Consider the following 18,532-nt stretch of genomic DNA (forward strand, 5'->3'; position numbering starts at 1 on the left):
TAGTATTCTCTGTCTCAAAAAAAGTCATAAAAAGTACAGTATAGTACATCGAAAAAAGTCCTACAAAGTAATAGTATAGTACATCGAAAAAAGTCATAGTATAGCACATCGCATAAATCATAAACTATATAGTGGTATGGGCGATAAAAGTCATAGTATTGTATGTCTAAAAAACTCATAAAAAGTAATAGTATAGTACATCAAAAAAGTAATGATACGTACACGAAAAGTCAAAAAAGTAAAGTATAGTACCATCGAAAAAAGTCCTTAAAAATCATAGTATAGTATGTCAATAAAATTCATGTATTGTAGTCTAAAAAAGTCATAAAAAGTCATAGTATAGTACATCAAAAAAGTCATAGTATAGACATCAAAAAAAAGTCATAAAAATCATCGTATAGTATGTCGATAAAAGTCATAGTATTGTATGTCTAAAAAGTCACAGTAAGTACTCGAAAACAGTCTAAAAAGTAATAGTATAGTGCATCGAAAAAGGTCATTAAAAAATCATAGTGTAGTATGTCGATAAAGTCATAGTATTGTACATCAAAAAAAGTCATTGTATAGTATGTCAAAAAAGTTAATAAAAGTAATAGTATAGTACATAAAAAAAGCATAAAAAGTATAGTCATGTACATCAAAAAAAGTCATTAAAAAATCATAGTATAGTATGGCGATAAAAGTATAGTATTGTTGTCTAAAAAAGTCATAAAAAGTAATAGATAGCACATCAAAAAAAAATCATATAAAAAAGTCAAAAAGTCATAGTTAAGTAAATAGAAAAAAGTCATAAAAAGTCATAGTATAGTATGTCGATAAAAGTCATAGTATGTGACATCAAAAAAGTCATAAAAAGTCATTGTATAGTAGTCTAAAAAAAGTCATAAAAACATCATAGATAGAACATAAAAAAGTCATAAAAGTCATAGTATAGTATGTCAAAAAAGTCATAAAAAACATAGTAAGTACATTGAAAAGTCATAAAAAGTCAAGTATAGTACATAGAAAAAGTAATTAAAAAAATCATAATATAGTATGTCGATGAAAGTCTAGTATTGTATGTCTAAAAAGTCAAAAAGTCATAGTATAGTATGTTGATAAAAGTCATAGTATGAGTCTAAAAAAGTCATAAAAAGTAATAGTATAGTACATCAAAAAAAGTCATAAAGTCATAGTATAGTACATCAAAAAAGTCATAAAAAGTAATAGTATAGTACATTGAAAAAATGCAAGTATAGTACATTGAAAAAAAGTCATAAAAAGTCATAGTATAGTATGTTGATAAAAAGTCATAGTATTTATGTCTAAAAAAAGTCAAAAAAGTCATAGTATAGTACATCAAAGTCATAAAAAAAATCATTGCATACTATAGTATTGTATGTCTAAATAAGTCAAAAAACATTAACATTAGACATTAAAAAGTCATAAAAAGTCATAGTGGTATGTCGAAAAAAGTCATAAAAAGTATAGTACAGTATGTCAAAAAAAAGTCATAAAAAATCATAGTATAGAACATAAAAAAGTATAAAAATCATAGTATGGCATGTCTAAAAAAGTCAAAAAAGTATAGTACATCAAAAAAGTCATAAAAAGTCATAGATAGTACATCGAAAAGTCATAAAAAATCATCGTATAGTATGTCGATAAAAGTCAAGTATGTATGTCTAAAAAAGTCAAAAAAGTATAGTATAGTACATCGAAACCAGTACATAAAAAGTCAAATATAGTACATCGAAACAGTTATAAAGAGTGAATAGTATAGTGCATCAAAAAAGTCATTGTATAGTCTGTCTAAAAGTATAAAAAGAATAGTACATTGAAAAAGTCCTACAAAGTAATAGTATAGTACATCGAAAAAAGTCATAGTATCTACATCGATAAAATCATTAAAATATAAGTAGAGTATGTCGATAAAAGTCATATGATGTAGTCTAAAAAAAATCAAAAAAAGTAATAGTATAGTACATCAAAAAAAGTAATGGTATAGTACATCGAAAAAGTCATAAAGGTAATAGTATAGTACATCAAAAAAGTCATTAAAAATCATAATATAGTAGTCAATAAAAGTCATAGTATTGTATGTCTAAAAAAGTCATAAAAAGTAATAGTATAGTACATCAAAAAGTCATAGTATAGTTCATCGAAAAAAGTATAGTATAGTACATCAAAAAAGCGTTAAAAAAATCATAGTGTAGTATGTCGATAAAATGATAGTATTATGTCATAAAAAAGTCATAAAAAAGATAGTATAGTACATCAAAAAAGTCATAGTATAGTACATCGAAAAAGTCATAAAAATCATCGTATAGTATGTCGATAAAAGTCATAGTATGTTGTCTAAAAAAGTCCAGTATTAGTACATCGAAAACAGTCATAAAAAAGTAATAGTATAGTGCATCGAAAAGGTCATAGTAAGTACATCGAAAAAAGTCATTAAAAATCATAGTGTAGTATGCGTAAAAGTCATAGTATTGTACATAAAAAAAAGTCATTGTATAGTATGTCTAAAAAAAGTCATAAAAGTAATAGTATAGTACATCGAAAAAAATCATTAAAAAATCATAGTAGTATGTCGATAAAAGTCATAAAAGTAATAGTATAGCACATCAAAAAAAATCATAGTCTAAAAAAGTCAAAAAAATCATAGTATAGTAAATAGAAAAAAGTCATAAAAGTCATAGTATAGTATGTCGATAAAAAGTCATAGTGTACATCGAAAAAGTCATAAAAGTCATTGTATAGGATGTCTAAAAAAGTCATAAATAAATCATAGTATAGAACATTAAAAAAAGTCATAAAAAGTCATAGTATAGTATGTCAAAAAAAAGTCATAAAAAAAACATAGTATAGTACATTGAAAAAGTCATAAAAAAGTCATAGTTAGTACATAGAAAAAAGTATTAAAAATCATAATATAGTATGTCGTGAAAGTCATAGTATTGTATGTCTAAAAAAGTCAAAAAAGTCATAGTATAGTATGTGATAAAAGTCATAGTATGAGTCTCAAAAAAAGCATAAAAGTAATAGTATACATCAAAAAAAGTCATAAAGTCATAGGTAGTACATCAAAAAAGTCATAAAAAGTAATAGTATAGTACATGGAAAAAAGTCATAGTATAGTACATTAAAAAAAAGTCATAAAAAGTCATAGTATAGTATGTTGATAAAAGTCATAGTATTTTATGTCTAAAAAGTCAAAAAAAGTCATAGTATAGTACATCAATAACATACAAAAAATCATCGCATAATAGTATTGTAGTCTAAATTAAGTCAAAAAACATTAAAATTAGAACATTAAAAAAAGTCCTAAAAGTCATAGTATGTATGTCGAAAAAAGTCAAAAAGTCATAGTATAGAAACATAAAAAGTCATAAAAAATCATAGTATGGCATGTCTAAAAAAGTCATAAAAAGTAATAGTACATCAAAAAAGTCATAAAAAGTCATAGATAGTACATCGAAAAGTCATAAAAAATCATCGTATAGTATGTCGATAAAAGTCACGTATTTATGTCTAAAAAGTCAAAAAAGTAAGTATAGTCATCGAAAAACAGTCATAAAAAGTCATAATATAGTACATCGAAAACAGTCATAAAAAGTAATAGTATAGTGCATCGAAAAAGGTCATAGTATGTACATCGAAAAAAGTCTAAAAATCATGTGTAGTTGTCGATAAAAGTCATAGTATTGTACATCAAAAAAAGTCATTGTATAGTATGTCTAAAGTAATAAAAAGTAATAGTATAGTACATAAAAAAGGCATAAAAAGGAATAGTATAGTACATCAAAAAAAGTCATTAAAATCATAGTATTAGTATGTCGATAAAAGTCATAGTATGGATGTCTAAAAAAAGTCATAAAAGTAATAGTATAGTACATCGAAAAAAGTCATAAAAAGTAATAGTATAGACATCAAAAAAAATCATAGTTAAAAAGTAAAAAAAGTCATAGTATAGTAGTCGATAAAGTCATAGTATTGTACATCGAAAAAAAAGTCATAAAAAGTCATTGTATAGTATGTCTAAAAAAAAGTCATAAATAAATCATGTATAGAAATTAAAAAAAGTCATAAAAAGTCACAGTATGGTATGTAAAAAGTATCAATAAAACATATTATAGTACATTGAAAAAGTCATAAAAAGTCATAGTATAGTACATCAAAAAAGTCATAAAAAATCATAGTATAGTACATAGAAAAAAGTAATTAAAAAAATCATATATAGTATGTCGATGAAAGTCATGTATAGTACATCAAAAAAGTCATAAAAAGTAATAGTATATACATTGAAAAAAGTCATAGTAGGACATTGAAAAAAGTATACAAAAAGTCATAGTATAGTATGTTGATAAAGTCATAGTATTGTATGTCTAAAAAAGTCATAAAAAGTCATGTAGTATGTATAAAAAAGTCATAAAACAATCATAGTATAGAACATTAAAAAAAGTCATAAAAAAGTCATAGTATGTATGTAAAAAAAAAATAAATAAAAAAACTAGTATAGTACATTGAAAAAGTCATAAAAGTCATAGTATAGTACATGAAAAAAGTCATAAAAATCAAGTTAGTACATGAAAAAAGTATAAAAAATCATAATATAGTATGTCGATGAAGTCATAGTATTGTATGTCTAAAAAAGTCAAAAAAGTCATAGTATAGTATGTTGATAAAAGTCATAGTATTGAGTCTAAAAAAAGTCATAAAAAGTAATAGTATAGTACACAAAAAAGTCATAAAGTCATTAGTTAGTACTCAAAAAAAGTCAATAAAAGTAATAGTATAGTACATGAAAAAAGTCATAGTATAGTACATTGAAAAAAAGTCATAAAAAGTCATAGTATAGTATGTGATAAAAGTCATAGTATTTTATGTCTAAAAAAAGTCAACAAAGTATAGTAAACACAATAATCATAAAAAGTCATAGATAGTACATCGAAAAAAGTCAGTAAAAGTAAGAGTATAGTGCACGAAAAAGGTCATAAAAAATCATAGTGTAGTATGTCGATAAAAGTCATAGTATTGTACATCAAAAAAAAGTCATGAGTATGTCTAAAAAGTCATAAAAAGAATAGTATAGTACATAAAAAAGGCATAAAAAGTAATAGTATAGTACATCAAAAAAAAGTCATTAAAAAATCATAGTATAGTATGTCGATAAAAGTCATAGTATTGTATGTCTAAAAAAAGTCATAAAAAGTAATATAGTACATCGAAAAAAGTCATAAAAAGTAATAGTATAGCACATCCAAAAAATCATAGTCTAAAAAGTCAAAAAAGTCATAGTATAGTATGTCGATAAAAGTCATAGTATTGTACATCGAAAAAATCATAAAAAGTCATGTATAGTATGTCTAAAAAAAGTCATAAATAAACATAGTATAGAACATTAAAAAAAGTCATAAAAAGTCACAGTATGGTATGTAAAAAAGTCATAAAAAAACATATTATAGTACATTGAAAAAGTCATAAAAAGTCATAGTATAGTACATCAAAAAAAGTCATAAAAAACATAGTATAGTACATAGAAAAAGTAATTAAAAAAATCATAATATAGTATGTCGATGAAAGTCATAGTATAGTACATCAAAAAAAGTCATAAAAAGTAATGTATAGTACATTGAAAAAAAGTCATAGTATGGTACATTGAAAAAAAGTCATAAAAAGTCATAGTATAGTATGTTGATAAAAGTCATAGTATTGTATGTCTAAAAAAGTCATAAAAGTCATTGTATAGTATGTCTAAAAAAGTCAATAAACATCATAGTATAGAACATTAAAAAAAGTCATAAAAAGTCATAGTATAGTATGTCAAAAAAAAAAAATAAAAAAACTAGTATAGTACATTGAAAAAGTCATAAAAAGTCATAGTATAGTACATCGAAAAAAGTCATAAAAAATCCAAGTATAGTACATAGAAAAAAAGTAATAAAAAAATCATAAATAGTATGTCGATGAAAGTCATAGTATTGTATGTCTAAAAAAGTCAAAAAAGTCATAGTAAGTAGTGGATAAAAGTCATAGTATTGAGTCTAAAAAAAAGTCATAAAAAGTAATAGTATAGTACATCAAAAAAAGTCATAAAGTCAAGTATAGTACATCAAAAAAGTCATAAAAAGTATAGTATAGTACATTGAAAAAAGTCATAGTATAGTACATTGAAAAAAGTCATAAAAGTCATAGTATAGTATGTTATAAAAGTCATAGTATTTATGTCTAAAAAAGTCAAAAAAAGTCATAGTATAGTACATCAATAAGTCATAAAAAGTCATAGCATAGTACATCGAAAAAAAGTCATAAAAGTCATAGTATAGTACATCAAAAAGGCATAAAAAATCATTGCATACTATGATTGTAGTCTAATAAGTCAAAAAAACATTAAACATTAGAACATTAAAAAAAGTCATAAAAAGTCATGTATGGTATGTCGAAAAAAGTCATAAAAAGTCATAGTATAGTATGTCAAAAAAAGTCATAAAAAAATCATAGTATAGAACATAAAAAAGTCATAAAAAATCATAGTATGGCATGTCTAAAAAAGTCATAAAAAGTAATAGTACATCAAAAAAGTCATAAAAAGTCATAGTATAGTACATCGAAAAGTCATAAAAAAATCATCGTATAGTATGTCGATAAAAGTCATAGTATTGTATGTCTAAAAAAGTCAAAAAAGTCATAGTATAGTACATCGAAAACAGTCATAAAAAGTCATAATATAGTACATCGAAAACAGTCATAAAAAGTAATAGTATAGTGCATCGAAAAAGGTCATAGTATAGTACATCGAAAAAAGTCATTAAAAAAATCATAGTGTAGTATGTCGATAAAAGTCATAGTATTGTACATCAAAAAAAAGTCATTGTATAGTATGTCTAAAAAGTCATAAAAAGTAATAGTATAGTACATAAAAAAGGCATAAAAAGTAATAGTATAGTACATCAAAAAAAGTCATTAAAAAATCATAGTATAGTATGTCGATAAAAGTCATAGTATTTTATGTCTAAAAAAAGTCATAAAAAGTCATAGTATAGTACATCGAAAAAAGTCATAAAAAGTAATAGTATAGCTCATCAAAAAAATCATAGTCTAAAAAAGTCATAGTATAGTAAATAGAAAAAAGTCATAAAAAGTCATAGTATAGTATGTCGATAAAGTCATAGTATTGTACATCGAAAAAAGTCATAAAAAGTCATTGTATAGTATGTCTAAAAAAAGTCATAAATAAATCATAGTATAGAACATTAAAAAAAGTCATAAAAAGTCATAGTTGGTATGTCAAAAAAAGTCATAAAAAAACATAGTATAGTACATTGAAAAAGTCATAAAAAGTCATAGTATAGACATCGAAAAAAGTCATAAAAAATCATAGTACAGGACATAGAAAAAAGTAATTAAAAAAATCATAATATAGTATGTCGATGAAAGTCATAGTATTGTATGTCTAAAAAAGTCAAAAAAAGTCATAGTATAGTATGTTGATAAAAGTCATAGTATTGAGTCTAAAAAAAGTCAAAAAAGTAATAGTATAGTACATCAAAAAAAGTCATAAAGTCATAGTATAGTACATCAAAAAAAGTCATAAAAAGTAATAGTATAGTACATTGAAAAAAGTCATAGTATGGTACATTGAAAAAAAGGCATAAAAAGTCATAGTATAGTATGTTGATAAAAGTCATAGTTTTTATGCCTAAAAAAAGTCAAAAAAAGTCATAGTATAGTACATCAATAAGTCATAAAAAGTCATAGCATAGTACATCGAAAAAAAGTCATAAAAAGTCATAGTATAGTACATCAAAAACTCATAAAAAAATCATCGCATACTATAGTATTGTATGTCTAAATAAGTCAAAAAACATTAAACATTAGAACATTAAAAAAAGTCATAAAAAGTCATAGTATGGTATGTCAAAAAAAGTCATAAAAAAATCATAGTATAGAACAAAAAAAAGTCATAAAAAAGTCATAGTATGGTATGTCGAAAAAAGTCATAAAAATCATAGTATAGTATGTCGATGAAAGTCATAGTATTGTATGTCTAAAAAAGTAAAAAAAAAAATCATAGATATAGTACATCAATAAGTCATAAAAAGTCATAGCATAGTACATCGAAAAAAGTCATAAAAAGTCATCGTATAGTACATCGAAAAAAGTCATAAAAAGTCATCGTATAGTACATTGAAAAAGTCATAAAAAGTCATAGTATAGTACATCGATAAAAGTCATAAAAAAATCATAGTATAGTATGTCGATACAGGTCATAGTATTGTGTGTCAAAAAAACTCATAGTATAGTATCTTAGAACAAAATCTTAGAACAGTATGGCAAAAAATTTCAAAAAAAGTCATAGTATAGTACATCGATAAAAGTCATGAAAAGTCATAGTATGCTGATAAAAGTCATAGTATTGTATGTCTAAAAAAAGGCATACAAATTTATAGTATTGTACATCAATAAAAGTCATAAAAATAATAGTTTAGTACATTGGAAAAAGTCGTAAAAAGTCATAGTATAGTACATTGAAAAAAGTCCTAAAAAAATCAATGATGAAAGTCATATTATTCTAAAAAAGTAAAAAAATTCCAAAAAAAGTCGAAAAAAGTCATAAAACGTGATGGTGTAGTACATCAAAAAAGTAATAAAAACTGCTATAAAAGTCATAGTATTGTATGTCTAAAAAAAAGTCATAAAAAGTAATAGTATAGTACATCGAAATAAAATGATAAAAAGTCATAGTATAGTAAATTGAAAAAAGTCATTAAAAATCATAGTATAGTATGTCGATAAAAGTATAGTATTGTATAGTATTGTAAAGTATAGTATTGTATGTCTAAAACAATAAAAAAAGTCAAAAAAAAGTAGAAAAAAGTCATAAAACGTGATGTGTAGTACATCAAAAAAGTTATAAAAACTCCTATAAAAGTCATAGTATTGTAAGTCTAAAAAAAAGTCATAAAAAGTAATAGTATAGTACATTGAAAAAAGTCATAAAAAAATCATAGTATAGTATGTCGATAAAAGTCATAGTATTGTATGTCTAAAAAAAGTCAAAAAAGGCATTAGAATAGTATGTTGAAAAATGTCATAAAAAGTAATAGTATAGTACATCAAAAAAAGTCATAAAAAATCATAGTATAGTACATTGAAAAAGTCATAAAAAGTCATAGTATATATAGTACATCAAAAAAAGTCATAAAAAAATCATAGTATAGTATGTCGATAAAACTCATAGTATTGTATGTCTAAAAAAGTCAGTGTTGTATGTTAAAAAAAAGTCATAAAACATCATAGTATGTCAAAAAATGTCATAGCATAGTACATCAAAAAAGTTGTAAAAAGTCATAGTACAGTATGTCAAAACAAAGTCATAGTATAGTACATTAAAAAATGTCATAAAAAGTCATAATATAGTACATTAAAAAATTCATAAAAAATCATAATATAGTACATCAAAAAAGTCATAAAAAATCATAGTATAGTATGTCAATAAAAGTCATAGTATTGTATGTCTAAAAAAGTCAAAAAAGTCACATATATAGTACATCGAAAAAAGTCATAAAAAGTTATAATACAGTATGTTGAAAAAAAGTCATAGCTTGTTGAAAAGTCTAAGTATAGTACGTAAGAAGTCATAGTATAGTAAATGTCATTGTATGTCAAAAAAAGTCATAAAAGGTCATGGTATTGTATGTTGAAAAAAGTCATAGTATGTGAAAAAGTCATAAAAATCATAGTAGTATGTGAAAAAAACTAATTGTATATGTCATTAAAATATGACAAAAATATGTCAAAAAAATCATTGTACAGCATGTCTAAAAAAAGTCATAAAACGACATAGTAAAGTACATCAAAATCTTCAAAAAATACGTCTAAAAAGCCATAGTATAGCATGTCGAAAAAAAGTCCTAAAATCGTCCTAGTATAGCTCAGCTGCAGTACATTGTGTCCTAATTGGATTAGTCCTGGTGTTAATACAGGATGCCCAAGAAGGTCTCATAATCTCATTATGTGGAATGAAGGCATTGTGAGGGCTAATCCTCTGCCTGCTGTGGGATCCCACTGGGATCACAACCCTCCCAGAGGTTGGAGAATAACTGAACCAGGCAGGGAAATTGGATCAGCAGCGCTTGTAATTGCAAAGAAGAGAAAGTAAAACCACATACCTGTAAGGTATAGTTGGCCTTTTCATTGATGAGCTGAGCGATGAATTTTGCTGTATGTTGGAAATGGACCTTTTCTGGGATAACATAACAATATACATGCCAAAATGTCAGAGATCTTTTTGCTTCATGTAAGATTTATAAACTAAAAATTAGATGTACACACAACATCCTTGTCCTACCATCAGCTGTTGGATGAATAATAAGAAACTTCTTATCCATGAACTGAGATGCTCTGTGTGCTAAATTAGCCATCTGAGGAGTAACGAGACACACAGTAACAAATTACATCAAATGATATACTACAATAATGATCACAATTGGAATTTGAACTCTTAACAAATGAAATCAGATCTTACTGTGTACGCCCTTGGATCAGGTTTAGGCAACCCAAGATATCGCTCTGAAAATGCAGACGCTACAGGGGAAAGGAAAGGTGGTTTCAATTAATGCTTTGCTTTGACATCAACATCTAATCAAACATTCATATTAATAACCAGAGTGATGAGTGATTTATGAGTCATTCAAAAAATCTACATATCCTTGAGTCTTTGAGCAGCTGTGGACTGTCTTTATTTGCAATTCCAAACTCATATAGTGTCATGGCATGTCTCTCACCCCCTCTGGCAAAAAGCGAGAGAAATCAAATTGATGGGGAATCAGTGAAACCGGGACGCCCAGCTCTTCCTTAATTTGCAGTTTCCTGACTCGGTGCAGCTACAAGAGCACCGTCTCACGTTTTCTGGCACACACACACACACACACACACAATTCCACATCTCGCACATTTCATCCCTGAGGTCGCTGAGGTGAGGCTGGTGTTGTTACTTTGTCTCTGTTATCTCTAGGGGTATCTGCAGTGTCACACTGATAAAGTGAATAGCTCTTTTTTTCCTAACACAGAGCCCATACATGTATAACAGTCACAAAAAATAAATCCGCTGCACGGGTAAAGGTGCTACATTCATTTTTGCAATCTCTTTTTTCTTTTGAATACTTTTTGATATCTCTGCATGGGCCTAAATAATTGTGGAGAGATACTGTAATTGTTGCTACAATCAGACAGCTTCAGCTGATTCAGAACGCTGCTGCTCGAGTCCTCACTGAGACCAAGAGACTGGATCACATCCCTCCAGTTCTGAAGTCTTTACACTGGCTTCCTGTACCTCAAAGAATTGATTTCAAAGTCCTTTTGCTAGTTTATAAATCACTTAACGGTTTAGGTCCAAAATATATTTCTGATCTGCTACTACACTATGAACCACCCAGACCTCTCAGGTCATCTGGGACAGGTCTACTTTCTGTCCCCAGAGTCAGAACTAAACAGGGTGAAGCAGCTTTCAGTTTCTATGCTCCTCATATCTGGAATAAACTCCCAGAAACCTGCAGATCTGCTGCTACTCTTGGTTCTTGGTTGCTGAGGACCTTTCTTTTTGATGCTGCCTTTCTTTAAATGAATGCTCATTTCTTTAAATTTCTTATGCTGCACTGTAACTTTTATTCTTGTGTTTTATGTGTCTATTTTTTAACTGTCTATTACCGGTTTTTAATGCTTATGATTTGTAACTGTTTGTACTTGTGTTTTATCTGTTTAACTGATTTTGTGTAAAGCACTTTGAATTGCCCTGTTGCTGAAATGTGCTATACAAATAAAGCTGCCTTACCTTGCCTACATACAGCATACACTACTACATACATTCAATACATACATACTGTACATACACATACCCACAGACCTGTATACAGTATAAATATAAAAGAAATATCTGCGAACAGCTGAGCTTACCGTATAATTCAAAGTCTGTGATGGGTGAGAGGACGGCACCACACTTTACAGGGGATTCCTCTCCACTGAGCAACAGGCTGGTCACATAGCCGCCATACACCTGCAGTACAACAAACGAGCATGTCATCGCCAGTGGCGGTATGCGACTCAATGAACTTACTCAACTACTGCGCTTACGTATAGATGTAAGGTACTTGCCCTGTCACTTTATGCAACTTTATACTTATTTACGTTATTCCACTAGACCTCAGAGGCAAATACTGTCCAGTATAAAGCATGTAACTCCAACTGTGTTAATAAACTCTTTAAAAAGCCTCTTGAATGAGCTGGAAAATGCATTGTCGCAAAATTTAAGGCTGTTTTTCTGAAACCATTAAAAGTCATTTGGTTTCTACTAGGAAAGCAACGCTACAAACATGGTGATCTTATAGAATATGATGCATGGCTGTATACAGGGAGATTATGCTTACCTTTCCAAAAGCTCCAACTCTGGTTTTGTCAACGTAGGGCTCTTTCAAAATAAAACTGCAAAGGATAAACATTGGTTTTAGTTAGGAAGAACACTTCTATTTGAACTTTTATACACTCTCACGAAAGCAACCATGGCAAATACATACAAGATGTTTTTAGCAGCTGTGTTTACAAAAAACTTTAAATTATACTATTACTACTACTATAACAACGACTACTACTAGCAATGATAACATGTAACTGATAACTGTATTGCATCAATGCTAAAAATAAAAAGGTAGTGAGTAGGGCTGGGCAGTGGGCAACGTATCAATGTTATTTCAATATTGTGATATGAGACTAGATATTGTCTTAGATTTTGGATATAATATTGTGATATGACATAGGTGGTGTCTATTCTTGGTTTTAAAGGCTGCATCACAGTAAAGTGATGTACTTTACTTTACTTACCAGACTGTTCTAGCTGTTCTATTGTTTGCCTTTCCCCACTTAGTCATTATGTCCACATTACTGATGATTATTTATCTTAAATCTAAGTGTGAAGATAGTTTGTCAAAGCACCAATTGTGGCTAGAATATCGCCGCAATATCAATACTGAGGTATTTGGTTGAGAATATTGGGATATCTGATTTGCTCCCTATCGCCCAGCCTTAGTCGTAAGCAATGTTTGCTGTTTGTTTAAGAGCAATTTAAAGGTTTAAACCACTTATTGAAAACAGATTTTAATTTATTTCCAAATGGGCCAATTCATCCTGAGTGAGATGTTCATTTTTTGGGAATATACATGGCTTTATGGAAACACTGGTATTGTTTCATAAGCCATAGGAAATGGTATAACTTGTTTCGCACTTTGACTGTTTCTACATGCTGAAAATATGAAGCGAGGAAATATCACACACTTGAGTGCTTCCTTCTGATCCTGTTCCTCGTACACCCCCAGTTTCTTCTGGATCCGGTGCAGCAGGTTGGTGCCCTGGAAGCCGCTGCCTCGTCCGTCGCAGCGCACCACGATGGCACCGAAGCTGCTCACCAGCACCGTGGCCCAGTCCATGTGAAACTGCTCCGCCACCATCTGGCCACCAGGTGTCCCGTCGCTGCACACACAGACAACCAGGTCAGTGAAATCAGGACCGGTACCTGTGATGATCTAAATAAAAATTTAAAAGTTGCACATACATGATGAGCTTGTTTCTGTTTGGGTCCTTGTTGGTACAAAGCATTATCTCCTCGTTTTTTTAAATAATAATTATGGTTTTAGGTGTGTACTAGGGCTGCAACTGATGATTTTTTTCATTGTCAGTTAATCTGTTGAATATTTCCTCGATTAATCAATTAGTTTTGGGGTCTACAAAATGTTTAAAAAAAAATCAGTGTTGTCCAAAGCCCAGGAAGATGTCCTCAAATGTCTTGATTTGTCCACAACTCAAATATATTGAGTTTACTGTCAGAGGAGTGAAGCAACTAGAGAATATTCACATTTAAGAAGCTGGAGTCCAAGAATCTTTACTTTCTTTTCATAAACAAAATGACTCAACCCCAATTAATTTGCGATTAGTTGGCGATTCATTTAATAGTTGACAACTAATCAATTAATCAATGACTCTTTGCAGCTCTAGTGTGTACTACTTATTCTGGGTGGTTATTTGTGAGCTGGCAGTAAGGTGCACTATGCAGGAAAGAAAACTGCATCATCAGCAGTACAGAGTAGCGATACAAGGATTAAGGAAAGCATGCAGCAAACATAAGTTCTTCCAAACATCAAAACTTGATATATTTAAAATACGTATTATTATTGCAGACACCCTTTACTTACTGTCTGATTATTCATGATCTGTAGGTAATTAAACTGAGTGACAACTGAGAGGCAGGCAGATTAAAATCTCAGATTTGAGCTGCGGAGTGAAAGACAGGCCCGACGAAAGACATGCTGATGAAAGAACAGGGTGGACAAAAGGGTAAGTTTACTCATTCACTGTGTAATTATCAAGCTTAGGTGGATGATAAAGCAGTGTGTCTTTAGATTAATAAGCCTGATTAAAACTCTTTCCAGAAAGCCTCCATTGATGAGGACAGCCATGTAGGGTCAGAAACGCTTACAGACACAAACTTTTTTCTGGGCGTGCACCAAATGTACTGTAGACAAGTGTGTGAAAACACGTGCCCATACGTACACGAGCAGCAGCAGTGGATAGTGTCCACTGTCCTGGAAGCCGGCAGGTTTGAGGATCTGCATCGACAAGGCTGTAATGCAGATATAAAACAGCTGTTATCCAACACACAATACAGTAAATCATGGAGGATTAAAGAAGTTGGGATGTTATGTTTGATCCTCCGCAAATCGTGTATAATGTGTAGGCGGCTTAAGGTTTTTTGATCAGATCAACTATCAGATCATTTGTGTGCATGGACTTTACTTGTAAATTAATGTGACTGTGGCTCTGACACTTGATACATACTGTAATCATCCATGTTGATCTCCTTGTACTCCACCGTGGGCATCTGCATGGAGCCCAGAGTCAGCCTCAGGTTCTCGTTGCTCTCCAGTTTATAGACCTCCTCAATACCTGTAGACAGCACACGAATAACCAATGAGACTGCAGTCAACAAAATTTACTTCATTATTTTTTTGGAGAGTATTATGGCCAGGGCTTGCCTTTCAAAATAAAAGTGAGTCATAGTTATGATAGTTGGCAATCAAGACATTTAACAGTACACCCAAAACTACCTGTTGTAGTCTTGGTTTTAATAGTTCAATAAAATAAATACATTTTTGATAGTTTTAACTATGTATGGAGCTGTGCATTCAAATTCATAAAAGAAAGTACCTCCACACAATATCAGAGCCTCTCCTCTTCCAAAACCTTTAGCATAAACTCCAACAAAATTAAAAAAACAGACATGACTGCAGCTGAAACTGTGACCTGGATTTGCTTTAGGCAACCCTCGTGCCTCAAGAGGCTGTCCTGAATAGAGAACCAGCTCTACTTATTCAACAGCTAAAGCTGGTTTGTTATCTCCCTCGGTTGCCATGACTGCTGGAGTCCAATGGGATGTAGCAAACACTGTGTGTGAGGATTGGTGAGTGTAAAGGCAGCGTCCAGGAGGGAAATCCACAAGCAGCTGCCTGTACTTGCAAACTCTGATAAAACCTGACAGGCTGATGGAGGGAGACTTCAATTAATCCTTCTGAGAGGGGAAACTCGGCCTGGGTTACCGACCGGCGCCGTACACAGCATGGACTCATTCGGATATTACTTTGACTCTATCATCGCTCACTATACAGTCTTAGTCACATACAAAGCACTAACAATTTTATGTTGCCTATCATGTAAAAAAAGACATTTTATTGGTCACACTAGCAGTACTGTTCCAGCAATGACAACGTCGGCCGGTCGCTTGGTCCACTACTTTGATCCAGACTGAAACATCTAAACATCTATTGGATGGATGCCATGAGATTTTTGGTTTATACATTTATATGTTGACTTCCAATAACTTTTACAATCCCTTAATTTTCCTTGAGCAGCAACCAAGGTCAAAATGTGTCCAGTTCTTCAGATTCTGACTACATACTTTGAACTCTAATAACAATCCTATTTGCTTCAGCTGTAATTTTTGTTTATTACAAATATCAGCGTGCTAAAATGCAGAAAATGACAAAGCAGGTGAACATGCAAACATTGGCATTGTGAGCGTGTTAGCATGCTTGTGTTAGCCTTTAGCTGTAGGACAGACCAGCAGAGCTGCTACCGTAGTTGCAGTCTGTTAGCATTGTTCATAATAATGGAATCCTGATTGCATTGCTAAGATGCCACTTTAATAGAAACCTTGTGAATGGAATTTTACAACCCTCAAGGTAGAAAAGCTATTTAAAAAACAGCAAACTCCCCAGTTTGGAAGGTGATTGGACATTTTAATAACGTGGTAATAAAATAAAGACTTTTTTTAAACATAGTCAGGGCAGTGACATCCTTTAGGTAAAAGATGACAGACTGGCACACACTCACGTACACTGCAGTAATCTAATTACTGTATGCTAATATTGGCATTGTGCAGGTCATAATTTAATGAGGACATCCATTGTGAGGAGTAATGTGATTACTGCCATCATGTGGGACTTGGCCAGTAGACAAACAGTGAATCAGTGCCCAGGTAGTCATTCTGCACTGCAACGGAAACAAGGTCGTTTTCAATGTAGCAATTATGCCACTGCGCACAAGGTCACTCATAATGTTTTTAACATAATCCAGAGTCTTGTTAATACACATCTGTGATTTAGTTTTTAGAAATACTCACTCTCCCTATCTTGTGTCTCACTTTCTCCATCTCTCTGCGTCCTGTAAACGGCTACAAACGGGATGTCCCGTCCTGAAGAGAAAATCAGAAAGATTTATCATCATTAGTAAAACAATCAGGGACATGGTCAGGATTATCTTAACTTCTTGGGTAATTTGTTTTAGACACAAAAGTTGTCACATACAGGTACAAAGCTATATTTAGTTTTTGTTTGTGGCATGAGCAAAGTTTGTGATCATTATCAACACAATGAGTCTCCTCCAGATTTTTTTACTCTGTCAGAAAAAGAGACAATTCTTTTGTCTTTTCGATTCATGTAATCCAGTAGCTGAAATAGCTTTTCCATATCTAGGCCAACAACTGAGGAAAATTCCTGCAAGCCAAAGCCCTAAAACCGGAAATCAGGAGGGTTACGGGACAGCAAATGAAATGATTGATGCACTTAGCATATTGGGAACACGGTGCAGGAACACTGTAGTTTTGTATGTTGGAAGGTACACAAGCCGCTCGCTTTCCTCCACACTCTCTCTCCTCGTGGTAAAGATATCATAGCCTCATCACATAGAGTTAATACGTCTGGTCAGGCTGCAAGGGGAGAGGGGGATCCCAAATGTACGAGGTGTATGTAAAGTTCCCAATATATAAGTTCTTATTTTGTTGGAAAAAAAACGGAGAATAGACACAAAATGATCAGTTCTTTTTTTCCACACAAAGTACTACTTGTTTTTCAAAAAATACGATTTGACATAAAAAAACATATGATCAGCTTATAAAATAGGATGTATTGCTACATATTCAAATACCTAACTGTCAGTGAAACATTCAAAATGTAAAAAAATACCACTTACATTTTAATGCATCAATAATTATAATCCAGAAATATAATAACATGGCACTAAGACTACTTGTTGTTAAAACTTTTTTTGTTGGTAGAAAACTATTACTTAAAATAGTTTTTCTAAGTTCTTAAAACTTGGAGTAAAATGGACAGTTGTATAGTTTAGAATTGCTACTTTTCTTAGTATCGCTAAATTATGTGATTCTTCCAAAACTGAAGTAAACACATTAGATGGAAATCAAAAAATGTAAATCTAATGCAAAAATATAAAGGCTAAGCCTGTCTTTATTAAGCTAAATATTAAGGAGGGATTGCATCTGTAGCTAACATCCTCACCTGTTGCTAGACTGTAAAGTAAAGTATTTCCCTTCAGCTGATAAGACCTCTGCCACCATCTGAAGGAAGGAGGGCAGCTATGTGAACTGCAGCATTACATCTGCAGCTTCTAGTTTAAAAACTGCCAAAACCAGTGCTGCAAAAAACACACCTTCTTTGCATGTCAAACTGGTCGGCTAATATTATTTTCCTTCTTGAAGAAGCCATACTGGACAAGTGGACTCAGTGGGTTAGATATTTTTGTCAGAACATGGTTAAAATAGAGCCTTATGTGTCTCCATAATGTGGATTGTGGACATACGTCAGAAGTCTGAGATTCAGTGTTAGCTACCTTGGCAGTTGAGCAGGAAGTAGCTCATGTTGTGGCTGAAGGAGCCGCTGATATAGTCACAGCTGTCGAAGAGGGCGCACGACAGACAGCGACGGTTGAATGAACCAAAGGTGTCCGCACTATGGAAACCAAAAAAGAGGACATTTCCCTTTTGTTTTATCCAAATGAGCAAAATGGAATCCATTTCCAAAGCAACGGCAGATTCAGAAAACATAATACAAAGAACCGCCGTTACCTGTACAAATGTCTTCTCTTTGGACCATCCTCAGTGCTCAAGAAGTATCTGCATTAAGACAGGGGGAAAAAAATGTCATGGCAGCAG

At 30.9% G+C, this 18,532-nt stretch overlaps 1 protein-coding gene across 6 annotated transcripts in view; it reads right to left on the bottom strand.

Moving 5' to 3' along the window:
* Window positions 1-18,532, bottom strand: part of dpp6a (dipeptidyl-peptidase 6a) — a 238,896-nt gene that overhangs the window by 8,718 nt on the left and 211,646 nt on the right. For all 6 annotated transcript variants that reach the window (XR_004327416.1, XM_032503432.1, XM_032503428.1 and 3 more), the window contains 11 exons: window positions 18,446-18,493; window positions 18,211-18,329; window positions 16,706-16,777; window positions 14,866-14,973; window positions 14,581-14,650; window positions 13,309-13,503; window positions 12,408-12,462; window positions 11,938-12,037; window positions 10,511-10,569; window positions 10,334-10,406; window positions 10,155-10,228 (listed from right to left, as the gene is read on the bottom strand). Coding sequence is in view for 5 of the 6 variants with exons in the window: in XM_032503432.1 (XP_032359323.1) it covers window positions 10,155-10,228; window positions 10,334-10,406; window positions 10,511-10,569; window positions 11,938-12,037; window positions 12,408-12,462; window positions 13,309-13,503; window positions 14,581-14,650; window positions 14,866-14,973; window positions 16,706-16,777; window positions 18,211-18,329; window positions 18,446-18,493 (973 nt within the window). In the remaining variant the exon portion in view is untranslated. The remainder of the gene's footprint in view (window positions 1-10,154; window positions 10,229-10,333; window positions 10,407-10,510; window positions 10,570-11,937; window positions 12,038-12,407; window positions 12,463-13,308; window positions 13,504-14,580; window positions 14,651-14,865; window positions 14,974-16,705; window positions 16,778-18,210; window positions 18,330-18,445; window positions 18,494-18,532) is intronic.

Source organism: Etheostoma spectabile, chromosome 22 (assembly GCF_008692095.1).
Source record: "Etheostoma spectabile isolate EspeVRDwgs_2016 chromosome 22, UIUC_Espe_1.0, whole genome shotgun sequence".
Taxonomy (NCBI): Eukaryota; Metazoa; Chordata; class Actinopteri; order Perciformes; family Percidae; genus Etheostoma; species Etheostoma spectabile.